The 22,991-nt window shown below is 39.5% G+C and overlaps 1 protein-coding gene across 1 annotated transcript; it reads right to left on the minus strand.

Moving 5' to 3' along the window:
- Positions 1 to 17,055: 17,055 nt before the first annotated feature.
- Positions 17,056 to 21,709, minus strand: LOC148028845 (uncharacterized). The gene is made up of 2 exons (XM_087687612.1): positions 17,522 to 21,709; positions 17,056 to 17,423 (listed from the first exon to the last, which is right to left on the minus strand). The coding sequence occupies exon 1, from the start codon at positions 20,694 to 20,696 to the stop codon at positions 18,153 to 18,155; it is 2,544 nt and encodes an 847-aa protein (XP_087543738.1). The 5' UTR covers positions 20,697 to 21,709; the 3' UTR covers positions 17,056 to 17,423; positions 17,522 to 18,152.
- Positions 21,710 to 22,991: the final 1,282 nt, after the last annotated feature.

Consider the following 22,991-nt stretch of genomic DNA (forward strand, 5'->3'; position numbering starts at 1 on the left):
CATAGTGTGAGGAGGGCAATGCATGGAAATAAGGGGGTAATAAGAGCAACTTGGGATCATATAGAGATGGGAAGAGCCATCCTTAGAGACTTTGTTAAGAAGAATGCAGAGAAAATGCCACACAAGAGTAGAACAATGCAAGATGGACCAAGGGAGACACAATTGGTCATCCTAGATGTTTATAAGCAAGTAGATATATGGGCAAAAGTAAATACAACATTGAGTGGTATTGGATGTAAGCAAATGTCCTTGTCCGCCTTCAATCGTATTTGGAACACAGAGTTCAAGCATGTAACCTTAGCAAAGACAAGTGAGTTCTTCAAATTTAGTATTTTCTCAAATATCAAAGAGCAACTTGTAGCAACAAAGTGTCTTCAAGATCAAAATGTGCTTATAAAGAAGCCTCAATCACAGGGGATTCACTAGTAGTAATAAGGAGACATCACATGGGTGCAAGAAATATATGAAAATACCCCTTATCTACCCCTATTTATGGGACCTTACCTTTAAAAATGTACCTTTCTTTCCTTTAAAAACCCCCCTCCCTTACACTCACGTGGTATCATACAATAAACCCTAGTGGACCCCCCAAGGCGTCAATGTGACATGCTACAACAACAAAGTTGTTGAAACATATACTACAATTGGTGCTTGGCCTCAGCATTAGATCCAGATAAAAACTTGTGCATCATACATGATAAAATGGACCATAAAAAGACAACTATCCCTAGGTTAAGGCTTCAATCAAAAGAGAGTGAAAGATCTACTCAACTACCAGTTTCTTTAACAGGCATGATTACACATGGACATGGAGAAGGTAGATATGGATATTTCTCACTCAATCTATGGCCCTCACGATCCTAACTTCACAATTGCCTCATTGTCGTTGTGCTTTAGGAACTTGGAGCGACTACACAGGCATGCAAATGGTGATCTACAAGTAGATGGAATGTCAAGATCAACCTCTATGCTACTAAATACCCTCAACTCGAAAAAAGAACTAGACCACCTGGTGCACAGATCGGATGCCGTACACTCATGTAGTGAATGTCAGAAGGTCCCCAAGAGCAATAGAACTCTACTTTTTTTACAAATTACAAGGTAAAAAGCATGAACGACAAGAGCAAGAGACCAATTGGGTGCAATCTCCCCCCATGCCTTGTGTGAGCGCTCCACAAAGCATGTATTTTATGTATTATTCATCTTCAAGCTCTAATAATAGCCCAAATTACAAAATAGCAAGCTTTTAGCTTTTGAGTTTGCTTTAACACAAAATAGGAATAAAGTTAATGGACGATGCCCAAATAGTCTGGCATGCCCAATACAATGTCCAAATAGAAATAACATAATCGTGCGCCCATGCGCATATAAAATAATAATAAATAACCGACGCCTCAATAAATAGGCGTCACAAAATATAGGCATCATGCCTAAGGTATTCGCCCATCAAAATATAATCCATAAATCGAATACTCACTATCCTCCAATGCTTTCCTCTGCCACTACTGCTATCTCTACACATCAACTGAAGCATTCACAATCGTTAGTAAAATAATACAGTTAAATCGACAAAAGTGAACACCTAGCAGTCTTCAGCTACATAAATAAATCAACTGGTTAGACATAAATCCTAACCTTAATTTATTACGAGTGCGCACTCTAAACTCATAAACGTTTATTAATTTAATATGCATTTTGCGGAATCACCCGCTATGGAATCACCCATGTACACACTAAATTAATGAAACCCCCGAAAAGGACAGGTGTCCCCATCAACTTCTTGCACAAAGAATCCACTTTGTGTATGAGCCCCGGTCATCAAAGTTTACGGAATCCACAATAAAACCTCACGGAATCCACCGTGGCACGGAATCCACTGTGAAATATGCCTCCTGGCATCATACCCCCTGGGTGGGATAGCAATTGACCTCAATTGCTATTAGCTCAATGTGGAGCTAACAGAGTGGGGAAAGCATTTAGGTCTCTAGCGTGCATCCATTGTGCTTCTTCTACAGGATGGTTCTTAAATTTAACTAGATATCTAGAATATCTTCGGCCAGTTCTAGTGGTCATAAAGTCAGTGTCTATGATAGCTTCTGGTTCAAGTATTTTAGTCTCTTCCTCTAACAAAGGTGGGTTTTCATAAACAGGATGTACAGGTAATTGGCCTCTAAATTGTCTTAATAAACTAATGTGGAATGTGTTGTGAATTTTCCAGTGAGGTGGTAATTCTAACTTGAATGCATTGTCATTAATTTTATGAATGATCCTAAATGGTCCATAGAATCTAGGGGCTAATTTCACAACTGGGTGTCTATCTACACTTTGTAGTCTACATTTTTCTATTCTCAACCAAACATAGTCATCAACTTTAAAATTCATTGCTTGTCTTTTCTTATTGGCTTGTTTGGTATATGATTGCTCGGCTTTGGCAATCATGTCTTTAACCTCATCAAAAATAGTATTATGCATACTAGCAATATCATCAGCACTCTGAATTCTATTTGACAAAGATGCAACAGGTGTAGATAATCTATAACCATAAATCACTTCAAACGGTGCTTTCTTTGTAGATGTGTGTGGTGTATTGTTATATGCAAACTGTAAAAAATGCAAATGTGTATCCCATGTCTGAGGTTTAGAAATAGTATATGCACGTAAGAGATCTAGAATAGTGCTATTAGTGGCTTCTGTTTGTCCATTAGTTTTTGGATGAAATGTAGATGAGAAATCAATCTTGGTGCCTAGGTTAGCAAACAGAGTAATCCAAAAGTTGTTACAAAATCTAGAATCACGATCTGAAATAACAACTTTTAGCAATCCATGGTTAGTGAAAACAGTTTTCAAAAACAATTGTGCTGCTTGTGATATTGTTAAAGTTTTCTTAGATGGAATGAAATATGCTTGTTTACTAAACCTATCTACTACTGTCCAAATCATATCATGGTTAGATTTACTATTAGGTAAACCAATAATGAAATCCATAGAAATTTGTTCCCAAGGTTTAGATGGAATAGATAAAGGCAAAAGTAATCCATATTGTTTACCATGATGTCTCTTAACTCTTTGACAAATCAAACATTCAGAAACAAAGTTAGATACATCAGTGTCCATATGTGGCCAATAAAAATCTTCAGTTAATGTACGTAAAGTAGATATGATACCTCTATGACCTTGATATGGAGGACAATGAATCTCATTCAAAACAAAAGATCAGAATGGAATTGTAACACACAATCTCTTTTCATAAAACATAAATCCATCATTATATGACAATGAATCAATAGGAATCAAGTTATTTTGAACTAATTTATTCCAATCAGCATGAAAAGTAATATCCTGATGATAAGTATCTTTCATAGCAATCAAAGAATCAAAAGATATAACAGAAATGTTATGAATGGCAGGTCTTCTACTTAATGCATCAGCCACTACATTTTCTTTTCCGGGTTGATATTGAATGATAGGATGAAAACTTTGAATAAAGGATGTCCATTTGATATGTCGGTCAGAGATTTGGGGTTGGCTAAGTAAATGTCTAATACTTTGCTGATCGGTCTTAATCATAAATTCTAAACCCATTAAGTAGTGTTTCCACTGTCTTAATGCTTGTACAACTGCTAATAGTTCTTTGTCATATGTGGAATATTTCAGTTCAGAGGGTTTCAGCTTACAACTAGAACAGGTTATAAGATGATTATCCTACATAAGTACGGCTCCTATTCCTGATCCACTAGCACCCGTCACTACTAGAAAGAATGGTCTATTAAAATCAGGCAACTGTAGAACAGGGACATGGGTTAATGCATGTTTCAGTAAGTCAAAGGATTTATGTTGATTTTCGGACCAATAATAGACAATTCCTTTCTTCATAAGTTTAGTCAGTGGTAAAGCAAGTAATGAAAAATTACGTACAAATTCCCTATAGAAACTAGCAAGACCAAGGAATGAGCATAACTCATGTACATTTTTAGGTACAGGCCAATTCAATATTGTATCTATTTTCTTAGGGTCAACTTTAATTCCATCAGATGATACAATATGACCTAAATACTCAATTTCTGTTTTAAAGAATTCACTCTTTTCAGGATTTGCATACAGTTGATTATCTTTTAATAACTGGAAAACCAATGACAAATGCTCATAATATTCTTTCTCATTTTGACTAAATACCAAAATATCATCAAAGAAGACAATTACACAATATTGATATTTCAAAAATATACGGTTCATCATTCTACTAAATGTAGCAGGTGCATTAGTCAATCCAAATGGCATCACTAAAAATTCGTAATGACCAAATTGTGTTCTAAATGCAGTCTTGAATATGTCTGATGTATCTAGTCTCACTTGATGATAACCAGACTTAAGGTCTATTTCACTAAATATAGCAGATCCTTGCAGTTTATCCATAAGGTCATCAACTCTAGGAATGGGATACCTATTCTTTACAGTGATCTTATTTAAAGCTCGATAGTCAATGCACATACGATATGTATTATTCTTTTTCTTGACTAACAGAACAGGTGTACCAAATGGAGAACTACTAGGTCTAATCAATCCTCTATTTAGTAATTCCTCAACTTGACTCTGAATTTCTTTTTGCTCTATCTGGTTATGCCTATATGGTGCTTTGCAAGGTGGTTGTGTGCCAAGAATCAAATCTATTTTATGGTCTTCTGGACGTGAAGGAGGTAAACCAGGTGGTAGGTCTTTGGCAAAACAGTCCTTAAAATGTGCAAGAAATTCTTTATGCCTAGGGTGCATATGATTTTCTTTTACTTGCAGTTCATTCACCCAAATGAGATAAGATTTACTACTCTTGCGTAATGCATGTTTAGCTTGAGTATGTGAAAGCAGTGGAAAAGATGCATGCATACCATATAATGTAATAGATTTTCCTTGAAAATTAATATTCATTGAATGTGTGGAATAATCTATATCTGGGTTATGCTGGTGACTCCAAGACATACCTAAAATAATGTCACTCGACCGTAATGGAACAACTAGAAAATTCTTCTTTCAGTGTATTGACCAATTTGAATCTCTAAGTCATACACTTCCTGTGTACCATTATACCTAGTGCCTAAGAATGCTGCTTTGATGCGATAATGCATAGGTACAGTCTGTAACTTCAATTCTTTTACTAGTTTTGCTGAAATAAAATCATAAGTACTACCGTCATCATGCAAAATAATATTTTTCTTTCCATGCACCAAACATTTCATAGTCAATAAAGAATGTGGAGTTGGCATACCTGGTAAAGTATCCGAAGGAGTAGTAATGTCGTCCTCGTCTTCAGTGAAATCAGGCATATCTTCATGTTCTTCATCGTCCATTGCTCCAAGGTAGTTGATATGGGCAGGTGGCTTCTTTGAATGGCAATTTGCTGCTAGATGTCCAGGCTGGTGGCATTTATAGCAGACTATAGGTTTGGCTTTGGTTACATTGTTTGCAATGGCAGGAAGTCTAGGGACATTAGGATTTGGCTGTGGAATAGGCTTGGAATTTCGATTGGCATTGGATGGTAAAGCAGGTGGTTTTGCCTAATTTTTACGGAAAGATGATGAAGAGAAACGACCTAGATTAAATCTTCTAAAATTGGAATTGAATTGTTTAGATCCATAGTTACCATTGGCTTGGAATTGCTGTGGACGTCTGTCTCTACCTCACAGCTTGTCTTCAGTGTCGTGAGCTAGTGAAATGGCGTCCTCAAGAGTAGCAGGCTTGAACATGCTAACTTCAGCATAGTAATGCCCAAGGAGTCCAGACATATACTTGTGCTTGTGTGTCGTTTCAGGTACATCTTCAAGCATGCGTAGCTGGAGTAATGCATTCCAAAAATGCTTTGTATACTGAGGAATAGGCTCACAATCCCGTTGTGCTGATGAAGATCCCATTGCTTAATGGCTTTCTTAGGGAATTGTGGAGGAAGGAAATTCTGCATGAACTTCTTCTTGAAATTCTCCCAGGTAGTGGGACAATCTATACTCTTGTGTACTACAGTCCACCAAAGAGATGCTCTGTCCACTAAATGATTAGTGACACACTTGATTTTATCTTTTTCTGCATAGGTTTCCTCATGAAAGTAGTCGTCAAACTGACTAATGAAGGCAAGAACAATTTTTCCTTCTCGTATGCCACTGAAAGTACGGAATTTGAAACTTCTTTTACTTATCTTTGATTCCTTGCGGATGGTTTGAGCTTTGAGAGTTGCGTCGATGGTACGTCAGATAAGATCTTCAGATTGAGGTTCTTCTTTGTCAATAGACGATCTTTGTAAATTTGCCAGTTGAACTTGCAATGCTTGCCTAGCCCTTCGTTCTTCATCCAATTGCATCATGATTAAGTCCAGCTTTTGCTCCATCGTAGGCTCAGGTAGGTCACCTTCAACCATAAGATCATCCATATGTGGTTCCATCATCCTGCAAAACTCAAAAGACCTTTCGTACTTAAAATCAAGTTAGCGGGATGAGCGTAGCTCAAGTTCAGGAATACAAGGCTTATGTATTTTTGGGTATGGCTTTCACAATCTTCGAAAAATCTGCATTTTATCCTTCTTTGTATGCTGAAAATGCTTTAGCAAACCTGCGTATGGGTAGAGTACCTTCCAATGAACAACTTTGCAATTCGAAGTTTTTGCGCAGAAACAGCCCTTCTATGAGTTTTGGACAGAAGTCACTTTTGACGCCAGCTGACTTGTCTGACTTGCAAAGTTGTAGACTTATGTGACTTGCAGAGTTCCAGACTTGCAGAACTTGCTTGCTTTGTCGAACTTGCAGAACTTTGACTTGTTAGAACTTGCTGAACTTGAATGGCTATGTGTGACTTGAAGTTTGTGATGACTTGATTGATTAAGGAGCTTAAGTAATTAAGCTTGGGGCTTAATGGATAGCCAACGGCGAAAATCGTGAGAGGGGGGGCGTTTTTCAGCCAATGCCGCAAAACTCAGAGATATCTGGATACCTCGTGATGACGAATTGAAGCTTAAAGTTTCTCTTAAGCTTTCTAAGCTTTAAAATTTAAAGCTTGGAAGGTATCAAAATTGTGACTTATCTCTCTGTTCTTCACGACTTGATGAAGAAGATGTAAGAGTGGTCCTCCGCCTCTGCAGACCGGTCCTTCGCGATCCGATGATGGAAACAGGGGTTCTTGATCGCCAGAAATCTGCCTGTATCGACCGTTCGCGACGAAATTGACTATAGAGCCCGATCATTCCGAGAGCTCCGCCTTCGCACGAGATGGGTAGCGATTGGAAGCTCTTGATCTCCGCTTCGCTCTGATACCACTGGTGCACAGATCGGATGCCGTACGCTCGCGTAGTGAATGCTGGAAGGTCCCAAAGAACAATAGAACTCTACTTTTTGCACAAATTACAAGGTAAAAAGCATGAACGACAAGAGCAAGAGACCAATTGGGTGCAATCTCCCCCCATGCCTTGTGTGAGCGCTCCACAAAGCATGTATTTTATGTATTATTCATCTTCAAGCTCAAATAATAGCCCAAATTACAAAATAGCAAGCTTTTAGCTTTTGAGTTTGCTTTAACACAAAATAGGAATAAAGCTAATGGACGGTGCCCAAATAGTCTGGCATGCCCAATACAATGTCCAAATAGAAATAACATAATCGTGCGCCCATGCGCATACAAAATAATAATAAATAACCGACACCTCAATAAATAGGCATGACAAAATATAGGCGTCATGCCTAAGGTATGCGCCCATCAAAATATAATCCATAAATCGAATACTCACTATCCTCCAATGCTTTCCTCCGCCACTACTGCTATCTCTACACATCAACTGAAGCATTCACAATCGTTAGTAAAATAATACAATTAAACCGACAAAAGTGAATACCTAGCAGTCTTCAGCTACATAAATAAATCAACTGGTTAGAAATAAATCCTAACCTTAATTTACTACGAGTGCGCACTCTAAACTCATAAACGTTTATTAATTTAATATGCATTTTGCGAAATCACCCGCTATGGAATCACCCATGTACACACTAAATTAATGAAACGCCTGAAAAGGATAGGCATGGCCATCAACTTCTCGCACAAAGAATCCACTTTGTGTATGAGCCCCGGTCATCAAAGTTTACGGAATCCACCGTAAAACCTCACGGAATCCACCGTGAAATATGCCTCCTGGCATCACCACTATCAAGGTGTTGCACAAAATAAATTATGCATTGAAGATAATACACCACATGATGGCCATCATCATTTCAAATGATTACTAGAGAACTTACTACTTCAACTTGATAATTGTGGATCAGAAAACAAAAATCACTATCTCTTTGCATATCTATCATTGCTTATTGCACAAGGAACATTCCAGATGATCTAGCTTGGGTTTCTCATGGTGGGTCATACACATGAAGACATTGATGCGATGTTCAATAAATTTTTAGAGAAGCTAAGGATAAGCATGACCTTCACTTTTCCTCATCTTATGCAACATTGTCAATCATGCTAGATGACAAGTCCTACACCTTTCTTATTGACACATGTGCCTGACTTTAAGAGATACATTGAGGGATACTTGTGTGATTCCAAAGATACACTTATTGGTAGCTCAAAATCTCTTCAATTTCGATTTTATATGCAAGGAGATACACCTATCATGTAATATAAGATGTATCCAAAGTCCCCAAACTGGTTACCAAGAGAAGGTGGCATTGAATTATGGAAGAGAGACCTTGCAAGAAAGCCTACTCTTCCAAAGGGTGTTCCAACGTTGCTACCCATGTTTGAGTATGTTAAGGATCCTCAAGAAGTAGTAAGTGGAGTTAAAGATTATTTGAAGTATTGGGAAAGATGGTCAAATGTACAAGGACCTGAAGCAGAGTTCACAAAGTTTATAACACTAGTGATTGATTATTGGAAACATATGATCTATGCGCTTCAAACTCCAAATGTCCAAGAAGATTTATTTTTCATAGATTTTTAACCTAGAACACAAAGTGATGTAACCAATGTAGATGTAGATAATGCAGATGACTTTATTGTATTGGAAGAGTTGAATGATCACTATTGTGGTCCTCTAAGCAAACGATCCAAACATGCATTTGAACCAATGCTTGATGTTAAGAAAGATGGATTTGTGCTTGTTAGACCTTCAGATTCAGTATATCTAATAAAGCTTGGTGTTTCACAAAGTGAGGTCGATACAAATAGAATTTCCAAAAACTTCAACAAGGTACGTATACAACATTGGGCACTAGTTTCTAGTCATCAAAATACTACAGATACATAGGTGTATTTTAATTGTTGGGATAAATATTGGATGTGCAACAAAAAAGATCCGGAACGATGGGAGACAATAGATAGCATTGTCTTATCTTGGATGAAGAAATGTACAAAATCTCCCAAAATTTTTAAAATTCCCCCAAAGATTGTATTGAAGGCCAAAGAAAGTCTACAAGAATCCATTGATTGAAGATTTTCCTTGACTATTTTCAAGGATATTAGAACTAAGGTATTTATTAACACCACCTTTTTGAGTTTTTTTCCAATATCTTGGAAACAACCATAAGCAGTAAGATGTTTCATTGCAGCAAGTTCCAAATAAATGAAATTTTCAAAATTCACGAAATCCATTTTGATTTGGTTTTCCCATATTAATGGGAAATTTCCAAAATCCCGAATATGGAGTTTGATCATTTTCATTTGAAGTGGAGCATTTATTTGTGTTTTCTTGTCCTCTTGATCAAGAATATAAAGAATGTGCTGCAGTTTTGTTGTGATAAATCCATGGAAAATTTGTTATATGATACTGCATGAAGATTTGAGAACGTGTTATTTTTCTGTTGTGGTTGATTCAAATATGAAAACCATGCTTGTTGATGATACAAGATAGATTTTCTTGCAATAGATTTCCTATTTTTCGTGGTATTTCTCTTGAAGCTCCATGTTTTTGGTGCGTAGCTAGGGAATACTGCCATTAACAACCACCAAGAGAGGCTGAAAATGGAAGAAGTGGTACTAGCTTAAGAGGAATAAAAGCAATGGAAGATTGGAGAATCCTTGCAACTGTTGAAGAATTGGAGATCTTCATTGCCAAAGCCAATTTCTACAAGAAGTGCATCCGTCAATGGTTGAAGCATGTTACTATCTTGATTTGGGCTCTCTGTGATAGAGTGATCCCACTATCCTCTAAAGCTATAGAAAGTATCATAATGGCCAATGATTTCCCACAAAACTCAAAAGAGAAGTAGAAACAAAGAGAATTGGCCATCCATGGGAGATTTAGCCTTTAAGAATTTTCATACATCATCAAATGGGAGATTGGGAATAAGCTTTAGAAGTCATGGTCAGTTGAAATTTACAAGAATAATAAGGAAAAGAGTTAGAATCTGTTCTTCATGGATACTCAAACAACAAGATACCTGGGATGCTTGGTGCACTGAAAACCTTTTGTTTTTCCAATTAGCGACCCACTAGAAGCTAGTAGACAGAGTGTTCTTCACAACCTATACCATTGAAACCCTTTAAAGTTGGTATTATCAAGACAATGACACTATTGCAATCCTCAAAAGAATGAGTTTTGATACCTTCAAAACTAAATATCTTCCCCTCTATAGCATAATGAAATTCAAAGATATTGAAAAGAAGGAAGTAGAAGAAATATTAGCAAAAGAGTTCTCCAGAGATTGAAGCCCTTCTAGTTCTGTTCTATTGAGTATGTGAGAAGAGATAAGCACTAGAATGAATGATGCAATCAAGAGGCAAGCACTAGAATGAATCCATAGGTATGTGAGAAGAGAGAATGCAAAAATCAAAGTTGAATACAAGCTAATGAAGAGATGGACCAACCATCATTTGGATGAAGGCATCCACAAGGGAGTTTTTCTTAGAGGCCTACAACCAGAACTTCGTAAGTTTGTGGAATTGAGAAGACCAACCACCTCGCAAGCAGTAGTGGAAGGTGCAAGACTATATACTAAAGTTGAAGCAAGCTTGTTGATGACCTCAGAATGAGGAGTATTACCTCCTTCCATGCTAGGAATGGTATATCCACCAAATGTAATTCCTCATGACTATTCCCTACCCCTATCCTCAAATGTTAATAGTGCTACATTATAGTGTACCAAATCCATAATGGCCCGCAAATGGAAATACTTCAAATGATGATTCAACCACAACAATAGTGGCCTCAAATAGTTCCCCCAATGGCAACTCAACAACAACATTGGAACCCTACTGAAACTGGAACCAATAACCATTAGCTTAAATAGGAGCTCTGAAAACAAAATTAGAATAGAGGACTCTATCAACTCAACTAGTCTATGCAGTGATTATAGAGGCTTCCCAAAACCCTAGTACAAGTACTCTAGGAGATGAAAATTTGAAGGACTTTATGTCCAATTCAGTTGCAAGTATCAAGGAGTTGATGGATGTGATTATAGAACAACTGCAAATGATGAAGGTGAATACTGCCAACATATCTAGTCCTAGAGGAGATGGAAGAGATGTGATGTGATCTAATATATGGTGCGGAAAGTCCTATCAAGAGGGACATTTAGCCAATGAATGTACCTGAAAACCAACTATCCATGGGCCCTTCTATTCATAGTACATTTTAAGAAAGAACCATACATAAGATATCTACTCTTTGAAGGAGATGCATGAACAAGAAAGAAAGATGAAGAAGTAAGATTCAACTTGTTGGATTCCAAGATGACCACCAAAGATATGAGACCAAAGCCTAGAGAGTTTAGTCCTAATTCTAGACCAAGGAGGTTTTCCTCTCAGAGTTACAAAGAGGACTATTTGGAGGTGGCCAAAGATCAGAAGTGAAGTTACAAATGTAGAGAAAAGAGACACATCTCACCAAACTGTCCAAACCCTAGAAGATCCATAGACTGCAAACCCTTATGCATTCGATGCAAAGGAGAAGGCCACACTACAAAAGACTTTCATTTCCACTGACTCCTATGAAAGCTACCAACCCTGATATCCAACATAAGACCCAAGAACCTGCCTCCAACATGGTGGAATTGAAAGTTGCTGCAATAATGCGTGTCAAGATAAGAGAACCCATAATTCTAAAAGAGAACATTTCCTCTGCTAAAATGGTAAAGTTCAATCTTCCATATGAGAAATAGAAGGGTAAAGTATAGAGCCGTCCAATAGTACAAAAGAATACTGAGATAGTTACAAAGATTGGACCAAAGGTCCAAGAGATAGAGGATGTAAAAGTACCTTTAGTAATAGAAGAAGTGTAGATGTTGCCACTGTTGAAATGTAGAGAGAGAAGATATATAGAGACACAATAGAGAGAGAAGAGATGCACCATATACACTCCCAAAGACTATATTATATTGATCACAATATACGTATATATAGGTGAGACCTAGTCTAGAGATAGGGTGAGGTACATATAGCTTCAACACCCCCACTCAAACAAAGATCTCTAGTTGCGGATGCAGAAAATCTTGGGGAGCATAAGGGAAAAACTTGAGCTCCTATATAAAAATGTACAAACATGATCAAGAAGGATTATTGTATGCATGTGAAGAAAAAAAACGTGTTGATGAAGAAGCTTCCCGCGTGGTCCTCCGCCTGCAGAGGCCGGTCCTTCACGATTTTAGTGTGTAGCAAGGGGTTCTTAACTGCCAGGAACACGTTGGTATTGCCGGATTGCCACGAGACTGACTGTAGAGCTCGATCGTTCCAAGAGCTCCACCTTCGCTCGAGATGGTAAGCGATTGGAAGCTCTCAATCTCAGGTTCGCTCTGATACTACTGGTGCACAAATTGGATATTGTATGCACGCATAATGAGCGCCGGAAGATCCCCAAGAATAAAAGAACTCTACTTTTACACAAAAAACAAGAGAGAAAGCTTGCACGACATGAAGCAAAAGACTAATTGGATAAAATCTCCCCCCATGCCCTATGTGAGCGCTTTACAAAGCATGTATTTGATATATTATTGATCTCTAAGCTCAAAAAATAGCCCAATTTACAATTAGCACACTTTAGCTTTTGTATTTACTTTTATTCCACTAAAGAATTAAAGCTATGGGACGCCTAAAGAGTCGGGCCGTGCCCAAATACAATGTCCAATACAAATATTATTTTAAATATCAAGCGCTTCAATAAATAAGCGCGTCAAAATAAATATTGGTGCCACGCCTAAGATGCGCACCCATCAAAAATTGATAATTTCTTCTAAATAACTTGAATACACCATATTGCCCAATGCTTCCCAATGCCACCACTGCAGGCTCTACACATCAACTGAAGCATTCACAATTGTTAGAAAATAATAAAATTAAACTAACAAAAGTGAATACCTAGCAGTCTTCAGCTACAAAATAAATAAATTGATTAGAACTCAATCCTAACCTTAATTTATTACGAGTGCGCATTCTAAACTCATAAATGCCTATTAATTTAAATATATATTTTACAAAATTACCCGCTATGGAATCACCCACTTGCACATTAAATTAACAAGACACTCGAAAATGACAGGCCTCCCCATCGACTTTTCGCATAAGAAATACACCTTGTGTATGAGCCCCGATAATAAATAAAATTTCACGGAATCCACCGTGCAATATGCCTCCTGACATCAGTTCTCTACGTGTCCCAAAAGGAGCACATATACAAATACTTGAGTGATTCAATATGCGAGATGGTAAGCCTATTGGTTGTTCTTTATGTTTTCATACTTGAAAGGTTAGTTAGGCTAATTCTTTGCAATCAAATGATAAGAGGACTGAGATGACCAACGTTTCCTATACATCCATAGTGGATAGTTTGATGTATGCCATAATAGCCACTCATCTTGACATAGCATTTGTAGCAAAAGTTGTGGCACATTATATGGGTAAACTTGGCAAGTGACTTTGGAATGTCATTAAGAATATCATAAGATTGCATAAAGACACTACAAATATATGCATTTGCTATATCGAGTCAAGATGTAGGAATCGTGGGTTACACTGACTTTGATTATGTAGGATATAGAAATAGTGGAAAGTCAATATCTAAGTATGTCTTTACCTATGCATCCATAGTGGACAACTTGATATATGACATGATAGCCACTCATCCTGACATAGCATTTGTAGTGAAAGTTGTGGCACAATATATGGCTAAACTTGGCAAGTGACTTTGGGATATCATGAAGCGTATCATAAGATTACCTAAAGACACTGCAAATATGTGCATTTTACTATGCCAAGCCAAGATATAAGAATCGTGGATTATAGTGACTTAGATTATGTAGAACATGGAGATAGTGAATGTACATCTTTGAGTATATTTTTACCTATATTGGAGGTGCTATCTCTTGGATGTCCAAGGTGCAAAAATGCACGTCCTTATCTACTACCGAGGTTGAGTACATTTTGCAACCACTAAGGCTTGTAAGGAGGCCCTATGGTTACGCCATCTTGTTAAATCTTCATATTACTTTGACTCCTACACTACATTCGAATTCAATTAGTGCCACTCAATTGGTGGGTAATTCAGTCTTCCATGCAAAGACAAAGCACATCGAGATCCACTATCACTTCATCAAAGAGACACTAGAGGACAAGTCCATTTAGCTTGTCTAGATTCCTACAGATATGAATCTTGTAGATCTACTCACTAAAAGTCTCCCATGGAAATAGGATGAGATGGTGTCTTTTCTCATGATGTTATACTCTATATACATGTTATATTTTTCTCTTTTTTATTTTACTCCTTAGTGAGACACATTCGCCTTTAAGTGATTGTTGGGGGTTAAACACTGCATGTACCTAGCTGCCTATGTTTTACTTGTATGCAGGCCTTGACACATGTACACTACAAGTGATGGACATCCATCATTGTCACTTTATTATTTATTCTTTTAGTGATAAATAGAATAAGGGAAGGCAAGTCACATATTGTAACTATTGGAGTTTCCACACACTAGTCTCTCTCTTCTTGCTTGAATCGCCATAGCTCTTGCTCTTTTCTTGTTTACGCTTGTGCTTCCAGTCTTTGCTCACCTTTCGTTATACTCATATATACATATTGAACTTTTCTCCTCACTCCTAAAATATCCACCTTTAAGTTATGGGAGGTTGTTGGGGGTTAAAAGCCGGCTACACCTAACCGCTTATATGCACCTTGTACTCAGTGCCCACACACCTGTATAATGTAGGTGGCAGCCACCCATTAATATCACCTTTACTCTTTATTCTTTACCTATGAAAAAATAATAAAGGGAAAGCAAGTCACACATTGTGACTGTTGGAGCTCTCATATACCAGTCTTGCTCGTTCCAACCTCCATAGCCATAGTTCTTGCTTCTGCTTATGCTCTTCTCAATCACATTCTTGCTCAACCTTTTAGTGAGTTGGTCCACGATTATCTTAGTACCTTGACTTGAAAGGTATTGCTTTTTTTGAAACTAGATTATGTAAGATGGCCTTTCTTAAATGCAAGCTTGATCTAGGCCACATTTGCCATTATGAGATAGCTTGGGAAGTTGATTGGTTTTCTCAAAACTACATGATCTTGATGTTAAGTTCATGCGGATCCATTTCAAATCTCTTTGGGTTGCCACATTCAAAGGCTTAAAATCCACACATATTATCCATCCACTCGTTTTCGTTGCTTTAACAATAATATGAAATCATTCTAAGTACTCCATGAGAATATATAAACCTAGCCATAAGAAGTTTGTTCACACTCTCTCGGCATCTCAACTTGTTCATGATTGAGGCTCCATATATATATATATATATATATTAATTACCTAGCAAAATAGTAGAGAAATTAGCCACTCTTTCTTGTTACATTTACCACCATGAAGCCCTATCAGCTACATAGAAGAACCATAAATGAATTACATCCACACTTTCACCATCCACCAAAACTTGTCTTGCTATCCCAAGCCCTCGACCATCTACGTACAGCATGCAAGGCTTCACTAGGATAATGGACTCTGCCCTTGGCCCCTTCCTATTTGACGAATTCCAAGTGTAGGAATATAGCTATCAAACTTTAGCTATTCACTATTTCTACAACAATGTCAAACTTAAATGTTTTTAGCAAGGCTCCTACCTCTAGAACACAAGCTGCTATTATTCCATAACATGCATGTATTTAGTTAGTAAGGTCCTCCTAACAAGCCACATCTTGTACAACAAAACATGTTCCACCCAACTAAGGGGGTTTTTTGGCAATTTTTGTAAGAGAAACCCCATACTTGATAGATTGAGAATTCCGTCCAATAGGCTCTATGCCCTTCTTTGACACATGATGCTGTTTTCTAGCATCCCCTTTATTAAATTAAGCATATTAGCAATGAAGATTTCCTAATTGCACATGTTTTCATTCTAGACTCAGTAATGATTTTTTTTTGTTAGTAATGTGATGTATTTTTGAGATTTGAGATATCAAGAACCCCATTCGGGTAAGGCAGCCAGCTATTCCCAAGGATTCGAACGTAGACAGAATGCATGCACTATTCCCTAGGTTTCGAACATGGACAGCATGCATGCACACAGAGCTGACGTAAACCAGCAAGCTCTTCAGGTCATTGGCAACCCTGGATTGCGATTGTTAAGCTTAAAAGGCCTACTTCTCTATCCCGAGTCCCGACCTATGGAAGTAGGAACTAAAGAACCATCAGAAGAATCAGCAGGCGTGGCCTTTTGGAGGCTCTCCTACTATGTATTCGGGAAACGGGCAAACCTGACACATATGGGGCATTCATTTGAGGAAAGGGCAAAGCTGACATCCAACGAAGATCTCAAACCCATAAACCCTCCCGAGAGTTCCTGCAATAGCAGCGACTTCCCCCTCAAGGCAATGTCAATCTGGGAGAGTAGGGGCAGTAATCCAAACGGGGCACTGATAGAGAAGAATGCCCTTATGAGTAAAGCTAGCAATCCAAGGAATAGTGTGTACGAAATCACCCCTATAACCCGCCATGCTGCCCAATGCACAATCTCCTTCGACAAAGAAAGCAAGCAATGTAAAGAAGAAACCTTGTCAACTTATGAAGGGTTGCTCAAGATTCATAGGTGTACAAGAAGACCAACCTTCGGATCTCCTTCTCGCGTGAGACACTACAGAGGAAGTAGAAGAAGCCCCCAGCCATGGAGTAGCATTGAGACGTGGGAGTGAAATGCAAGTGGTGCTCAATAAACTTTCTAGCTACTGTTACCAATACTCTACCTCCACTCTCTCTCATTCAACACCCTTGCTCCTCTTCAGTAGCGATTGATGTGAGTTGAAAAGATCAGCAGCACTCTTGGGGAGTCCTTTCTGCCTCTTCCTCATCACTCTTCCTTTGTGTTCAAATGCACCAGAGTATGTAAGCCCTCAGCCAGGACCATATCTCAGTTGGGAGACCATCAGCCTCCCCAAGTAGTAGCTCCTTCCATGAGATTTTGTAAGGGTAGAAGTCTCTACTGAGATACTGCAGAAAATTCACGAGGCCATCATTAAACCTGCAATGCAAAAAAAGATGAGACAAGCATTCTTGTGTAGTTTTACATCTCGAACAAGTCCCATTACCAGTCCCCCATTTTGAGCGCTCTTCCTCCTATCGAGGTTCCTTGATGAAGGATTGACCATAGTTTGCGAAATTTCACGTCAAAGGTCGTATCGAGGTTCCCTGATGAAGGATTAACCATAGTTTGCAAATTTTCAAGATGAAGGTTGTATCCAAGGCTTTGAATGGTATTTCACCAAGATATAACTAAAATGGACTCAACTTTATCAATTTTAAACCATCTGTTAGACAATTAGGAGGTTTCGTTTTCCAGTTTTTCCAGCTCACTTGGAAGTAAACCTCAGTATTTTGTGGAGACTGCTCATGCATGTGCATGTGCGTGTGTGGGTGTGTGTATTCATAAACGTTGATGTATTGAAGAAAATGTACAAGAGGCTATCTGGCCAACAGACAAAAGCATTATGCACAGCTGGTAAAACTGCCTCAAATGCCACCCAGCAACGAGCAGAAAAAAGGAACATGCTAGAGCCTGATTCTGAACCATGAGTGCACCAATACCATGGGACTATAATTTCATCCATGGAGCAGAGGCCCCCCAATGAGATGCACATATGCATGGGTAGCCAACTTGTGCCATTGAGGGAGATTCCACCTGACAGCTTTAAAGGTAACCTATCTCAAAAGAAGAGGGGACTAGGGTGTTTGTACAGCTTGCTCTGCTCCAATCTCAGATAGCCTCTTCAGCACAATTGCCATTGATGGCCTTCCTGTTGGGTCTTGTCTCACACACTCACAAGCAAGACTGAAGTAAGCAGAAACTTGCTCAAAGGGCGGACAGGATTCTCCTTTCTTCAAGGCAGGATCAAGGAGCTCTAAATCACAAGACTCCTCGTGCAATTGGATCGACCACCGCACCAGAGTCCGCAAATCCCTCTCTTTGACATGCAGATTAGGCCTCAATCCAGTGGCAAGCTCAAGCAAGACCATGCCAAAGCTATACACATCAGCCCTCCTTGTTGCCCGCATTGTAGTGTGGTATTCAGGTGCCATATACCCCAGTGTCCCAGCAGCCTCGGTGCTCACATAAGACATCTGAGAAGTCGTGTTTCTTGCCAACCCAAAATCAGATATATGAGCTGTAAAATCGTTTCCCAGTAGTATATTGCTTGATTTTATATCCCTATGGATCACATATGGACGACACTCATGATGTAAATATGCTAACCCGCTAGCAGCCCCTTGTGCTATCCTTAGCCTCAATTTCCAATTCAACAGAACAGGACCTTCTTCTTTCTCATGCAGCCATGTGTCTAGGCTGCCATTCTTTATGAACTCATATACAAGCACTCTGTCATCACCAACATTGCAATAGGCCAAGAGGGAGACCAAATTGGGGTGCTTTACATTACCTAGGGTCTCCATTTCTGCCTCAAATTCTCTCTTGCCTTGTGTCCCACCAGGAGAGAGCTTCTTCACTGCCACAAGTCTTCCATCAGGCAGAGTTCCAGAGAACACATACCCGAATCCTCCATCTCCAACCACTCTGTCTTTGTCAAAATTATTTGTCGCCCTGACAAGGATGCGCATGCTGATAGATTCTAAGTTGGGGTCAAAGACCTTGCTCGTTTCTCGATGGAACTTCCTTAGGCTAGGCAGTTTTGTTGGACGGCGATTAAGCCTCTTGTGCTGCCAGCCCCCGAACTTAAGACGGCATATAAGCAGAATGCCTACGATAAGCAAGGCACCACCAGCCACTCCCACCCCAGCAAAAATTTTGCTTCTGGAACCTTGTCCCTCTAACATATACCGCCGAATCGAGGTGCCATGCATGTTCATATCCCGTACATCAGCTTGTCCAGGATCAAGAAATGTGGAAACAAGTCCTGTGAAATGATTGGAAGACAGATCCACACAGTGCAGCCCTGTGTTGTTACTTCTAAGCAAGCATTGCATGTATCCCATCATTGTCATGCTCTTACCAAACCTCTGCTTGAAATCATTGCCGAGGACCCATTTCAGTATCCAGCTGTCTGATGGAGCACTGAGATTTACTCCAAGACAGGCAGTGGTGTCAGCTCTTCTGTGAGTCTTGCTTGCCAACTCATAAGGAATGGGACCATCTAAGCTATTTCTGGACAGATCAAGGATCTGAAGATCCCTTAATCTTCCCAGCTCAGCTGGGATAAGACCTGAAAAATCATTGCCATCCAAAAGCAACACCTTCAAGCTTCCCAAGACTCCCAATGCTGCAGGTATTTCCCCTGACAGCTTGTTCCCTGAGACAGAGAGAAAAGCAAGTTGAGTGCTGCTGAGAATGCCTGCAGTTAAAGGCCCCTGTAAACTGTTATTAGAGAGGGATAATGCCATAAGCGATGTGAGTCCAAACAACTCAGCTGGAATAGAGCCATTCAAAGAGTTGTCATCAAGCCACATCTGTTTCAAGTGGGTGCACTTTCCTATTTCTCTTGGAATACTACCTGTAAAGGCGTTTCCTTGAAGTTGCAGAGTCTCAACATTACTTAATCTGCTAATCTCTGGTGGTATTTGGCCTCTTAAATTGTTGAGATCCAAGTTAAGTGTTTTAAGACTGGTGCAATTCAGGATGTAATCAGGAATACTGCCACTGATGACATTATGGGATGCCTCAAAGGTTTGCAAGGCTCCCATGGCTGAAGAGACAGCAGGGATAAAGGAAGAAAAAGAGTTGTGAGCAAGGTAGGCTTCTTTTAAATTTGACATATTGGCAATAGTGGAGGGGATGGGACCATGGAAAGAACAGTGGCTGAGGTCTAAATAATGTAGGTTGAGGGGCAATTGGGGGGGCAAAGGGCCAGTAAGCAGAGGGTTGTGAGAGAGGTCAAGGGTTGTCAACTGGAAGAGGCTTTCAAGGTTGGAAGGGATAGGGCCATAGAAAGAGTTGCTGGAGAGATCTAGAGTCCTAAGGGCGGAGAGATTGAAAAAATGGGGAGAAAGAGAACCTTTTAGACCCATGGAAGGTAACTGCAAGGCAACAACACGGCCACAGTGATTGCACTGAATGCCTGGCCACATGCAGCAGTTGGTGTTGTCTGGCCATGGCAGATGATTCAATATGGAAGCTTGGAAGGCTTTCAGTGAGGCATAGTCAGAGTGTGAACAGGCAGGAAGGGGACCTGTACTTACAGAGATGGCATATATGCAGATATGAGTAAATACCACAACAAGGAGTGATTGAAAGGCGCTGGTAGGATGGGTCATCCTCTAGCTGATCCACAGGCTCTCAAACGCCAAAGTTTGCCCCTGCAATGGAATGCTTTATCGATAATGGCGTCTGACACGTATCAAGCTCTGTTCTGTCTTTTTCACAACTGTAGAGTCATAGAAGGTGACAGCAACTATGGCCAAAACGCTCGAATGTTATCAATCATTGTGGCGTTCTTCCTTTCCAAAACCAGATACATGGCCAAAAATCCATTACATGTTATCAGACGTGCCAGCTCAATCCTTTCAACTTAATCGGCAATGGCTACAGTTACTGATCTCTGTTTTGTCTGCCCTCTGTCACAACCGCATACGCAGGATTGACAGGAAACAGGCCCAATGCTCTTCCTTCTGTGGGTTAACAAGTTCAAGCACAGAAGTGGCAGGCAGCAACAATATCCTGGGCAAGGACTCGTCTCGGTTTATGCAAGGGCTTCAAACCTGGTGCCATATAATAAGCCTGTCATGCGGCTGGTCCAAGGGCTCCTAAAGCACAGAAGCAAGTTTCTCGCTCCTGCTTCTGCTGCAATGGAGTCCGAGCTGAGGTATGATCAAGGCCCTGCTGCCGCAAAAGGAAAGGCCCGAGACTCCGGGTATCGACCACTGAGCTAACAATTTGAAGACGAGTCTCTCAATTGTCTATCTCCAGGTAACAAAAGACCGATTCCTGCAAACGACCCAACTTGCCTCTTCTACGTCTTGACAGGATCGTAGAGAAATAGGGGGGCACAAATGAGAAGACCCACTTATTTTAGCGGAAATCTAAGTCAATCGGCATCGGCGACGACTGCAGTTGACTGACTCACGTGTCTTGATCCAGCCCATCACTGTTCATGCTTTAAAGACCCCGCGCGCCGATCTATAGCGAGCGACTATATGGTGCAGCACCGTGCTTGAACTGCACAGCGTCGGATAACTCTATGGGGCATGGTAGAGTGTGAGAACTTAGAAGCCAGGTTCGATTCTTAGGGAGGAACTGCCTGGATAGGCTGCGTTTCAGGAATTACCAGTATGGGAATGTGGGGGCTCTGTGAGATCGTTAAAGGAAGTTCTAGAGAGTAAGGGTGGATCCCAACATGGAGGAGGTCTTACTATGGAGTGAGTCTTACGGTCTTACCATGTCCATGGTTATGGAATCTTACCTGTAAGGTTGGTAAAGACTTCAACCAGGGGACAAAGGACACCACTAAGACAAGTTATTTTCCCTTGAAAGGAAGGGTCGCAGGAAAAAGCAATAGCTCGTTCACCACACGACAGTCTCGTTCACAAAGTGCTCGTAAAAAATCTAGTCAAAAAAGCTGACAACGATTGCCTTTATGGCCAAAGACAAATAACTTTTCAAGCTTTCACCCTTCTCCCGAGGAATCCAATGAATCTTTCCCATATCATATTATCATTGCTATGTCAACTTCCACCCCCTTTTCTCAAGTTTGAAGCCTTCTCATCTAAACCCACCCTTAGTCATTGTCCCAATTCCGGTGACTCACTCATTTATTAATCATCTATTCATCTCCAAATGAAGAGCTGGAAATGGCATAGCATTCACAAAATGTCTTCTCACATGTGCTCATAAAGGGTACAAACAAGGAGTATAGAAAGTTTCAATGTAACTAAAAACTTGTGTAGCTTGCAGTTAAATTGTAATAACGTTGTTGATTGTGGCAATCATCCTAATCAACAACATCTATTTGTAGCATTCCATTGTTTAGGTTTGTCATCTCTCTCTCTCTTTCACTAGGTGATTGATCATTCTCTCTCCTATTACTATGCACTTCTACACACCCACCACAAATGAGGGCTTTTTGTCTCTACATAGGTCATTAACACATTGGAGAGGACAAAGGCAAAGGCAAAGAGAGGTCTTTATCTTTTGATTTTGGATAAGATAAGCTTTATTTATGAACATGGGCAAGATTTGTACAAAGTTAAGGTTTAGTCTATTTTTGGAATATATTTGAGATAAAGTCTACCTTTATTTATGAACATGGATAAGATTTGTACAAAGTTGACATTTAGTTTATTTTTGGAATAATATTTGAGACATCTTTGTTATAGATTTCACCTTGATCTCAAAAGAGTAGCCTATATTTTAGTGCTTGCAGTTGTAAAAACCAACAACTTACAAAGACACGGTAAGAGATACCAAACTCTTCTCACTTGTTTCCTTCTCCCTTCAATTGTGGACTAAGTTTTTAGCAAGTGCTGACATGGACTTTCATCAATGTGTTGAACAAAATTTCATCCACTATTAGCCACTTGTGTTTCGAGATAAGACCATTTGAATATTCTATT

Source organism: Lygodium microphyllum, chromosome 11, assembly GCF_053477565.2.
Source record: "Lygodium microphyllum isolate KBCC chromosome 11, Lygodium_microphyllum_v1.1.10, whole genome shotgun sequence".
Taxonomy (NCBI): domain Eukaryota; kingdom Viridiplantae; phylum Streptophyta; class Polypodiopsida; order Schizaeales; family Lygodiaceae; genus Lygodium; species Lygodium microphyllum.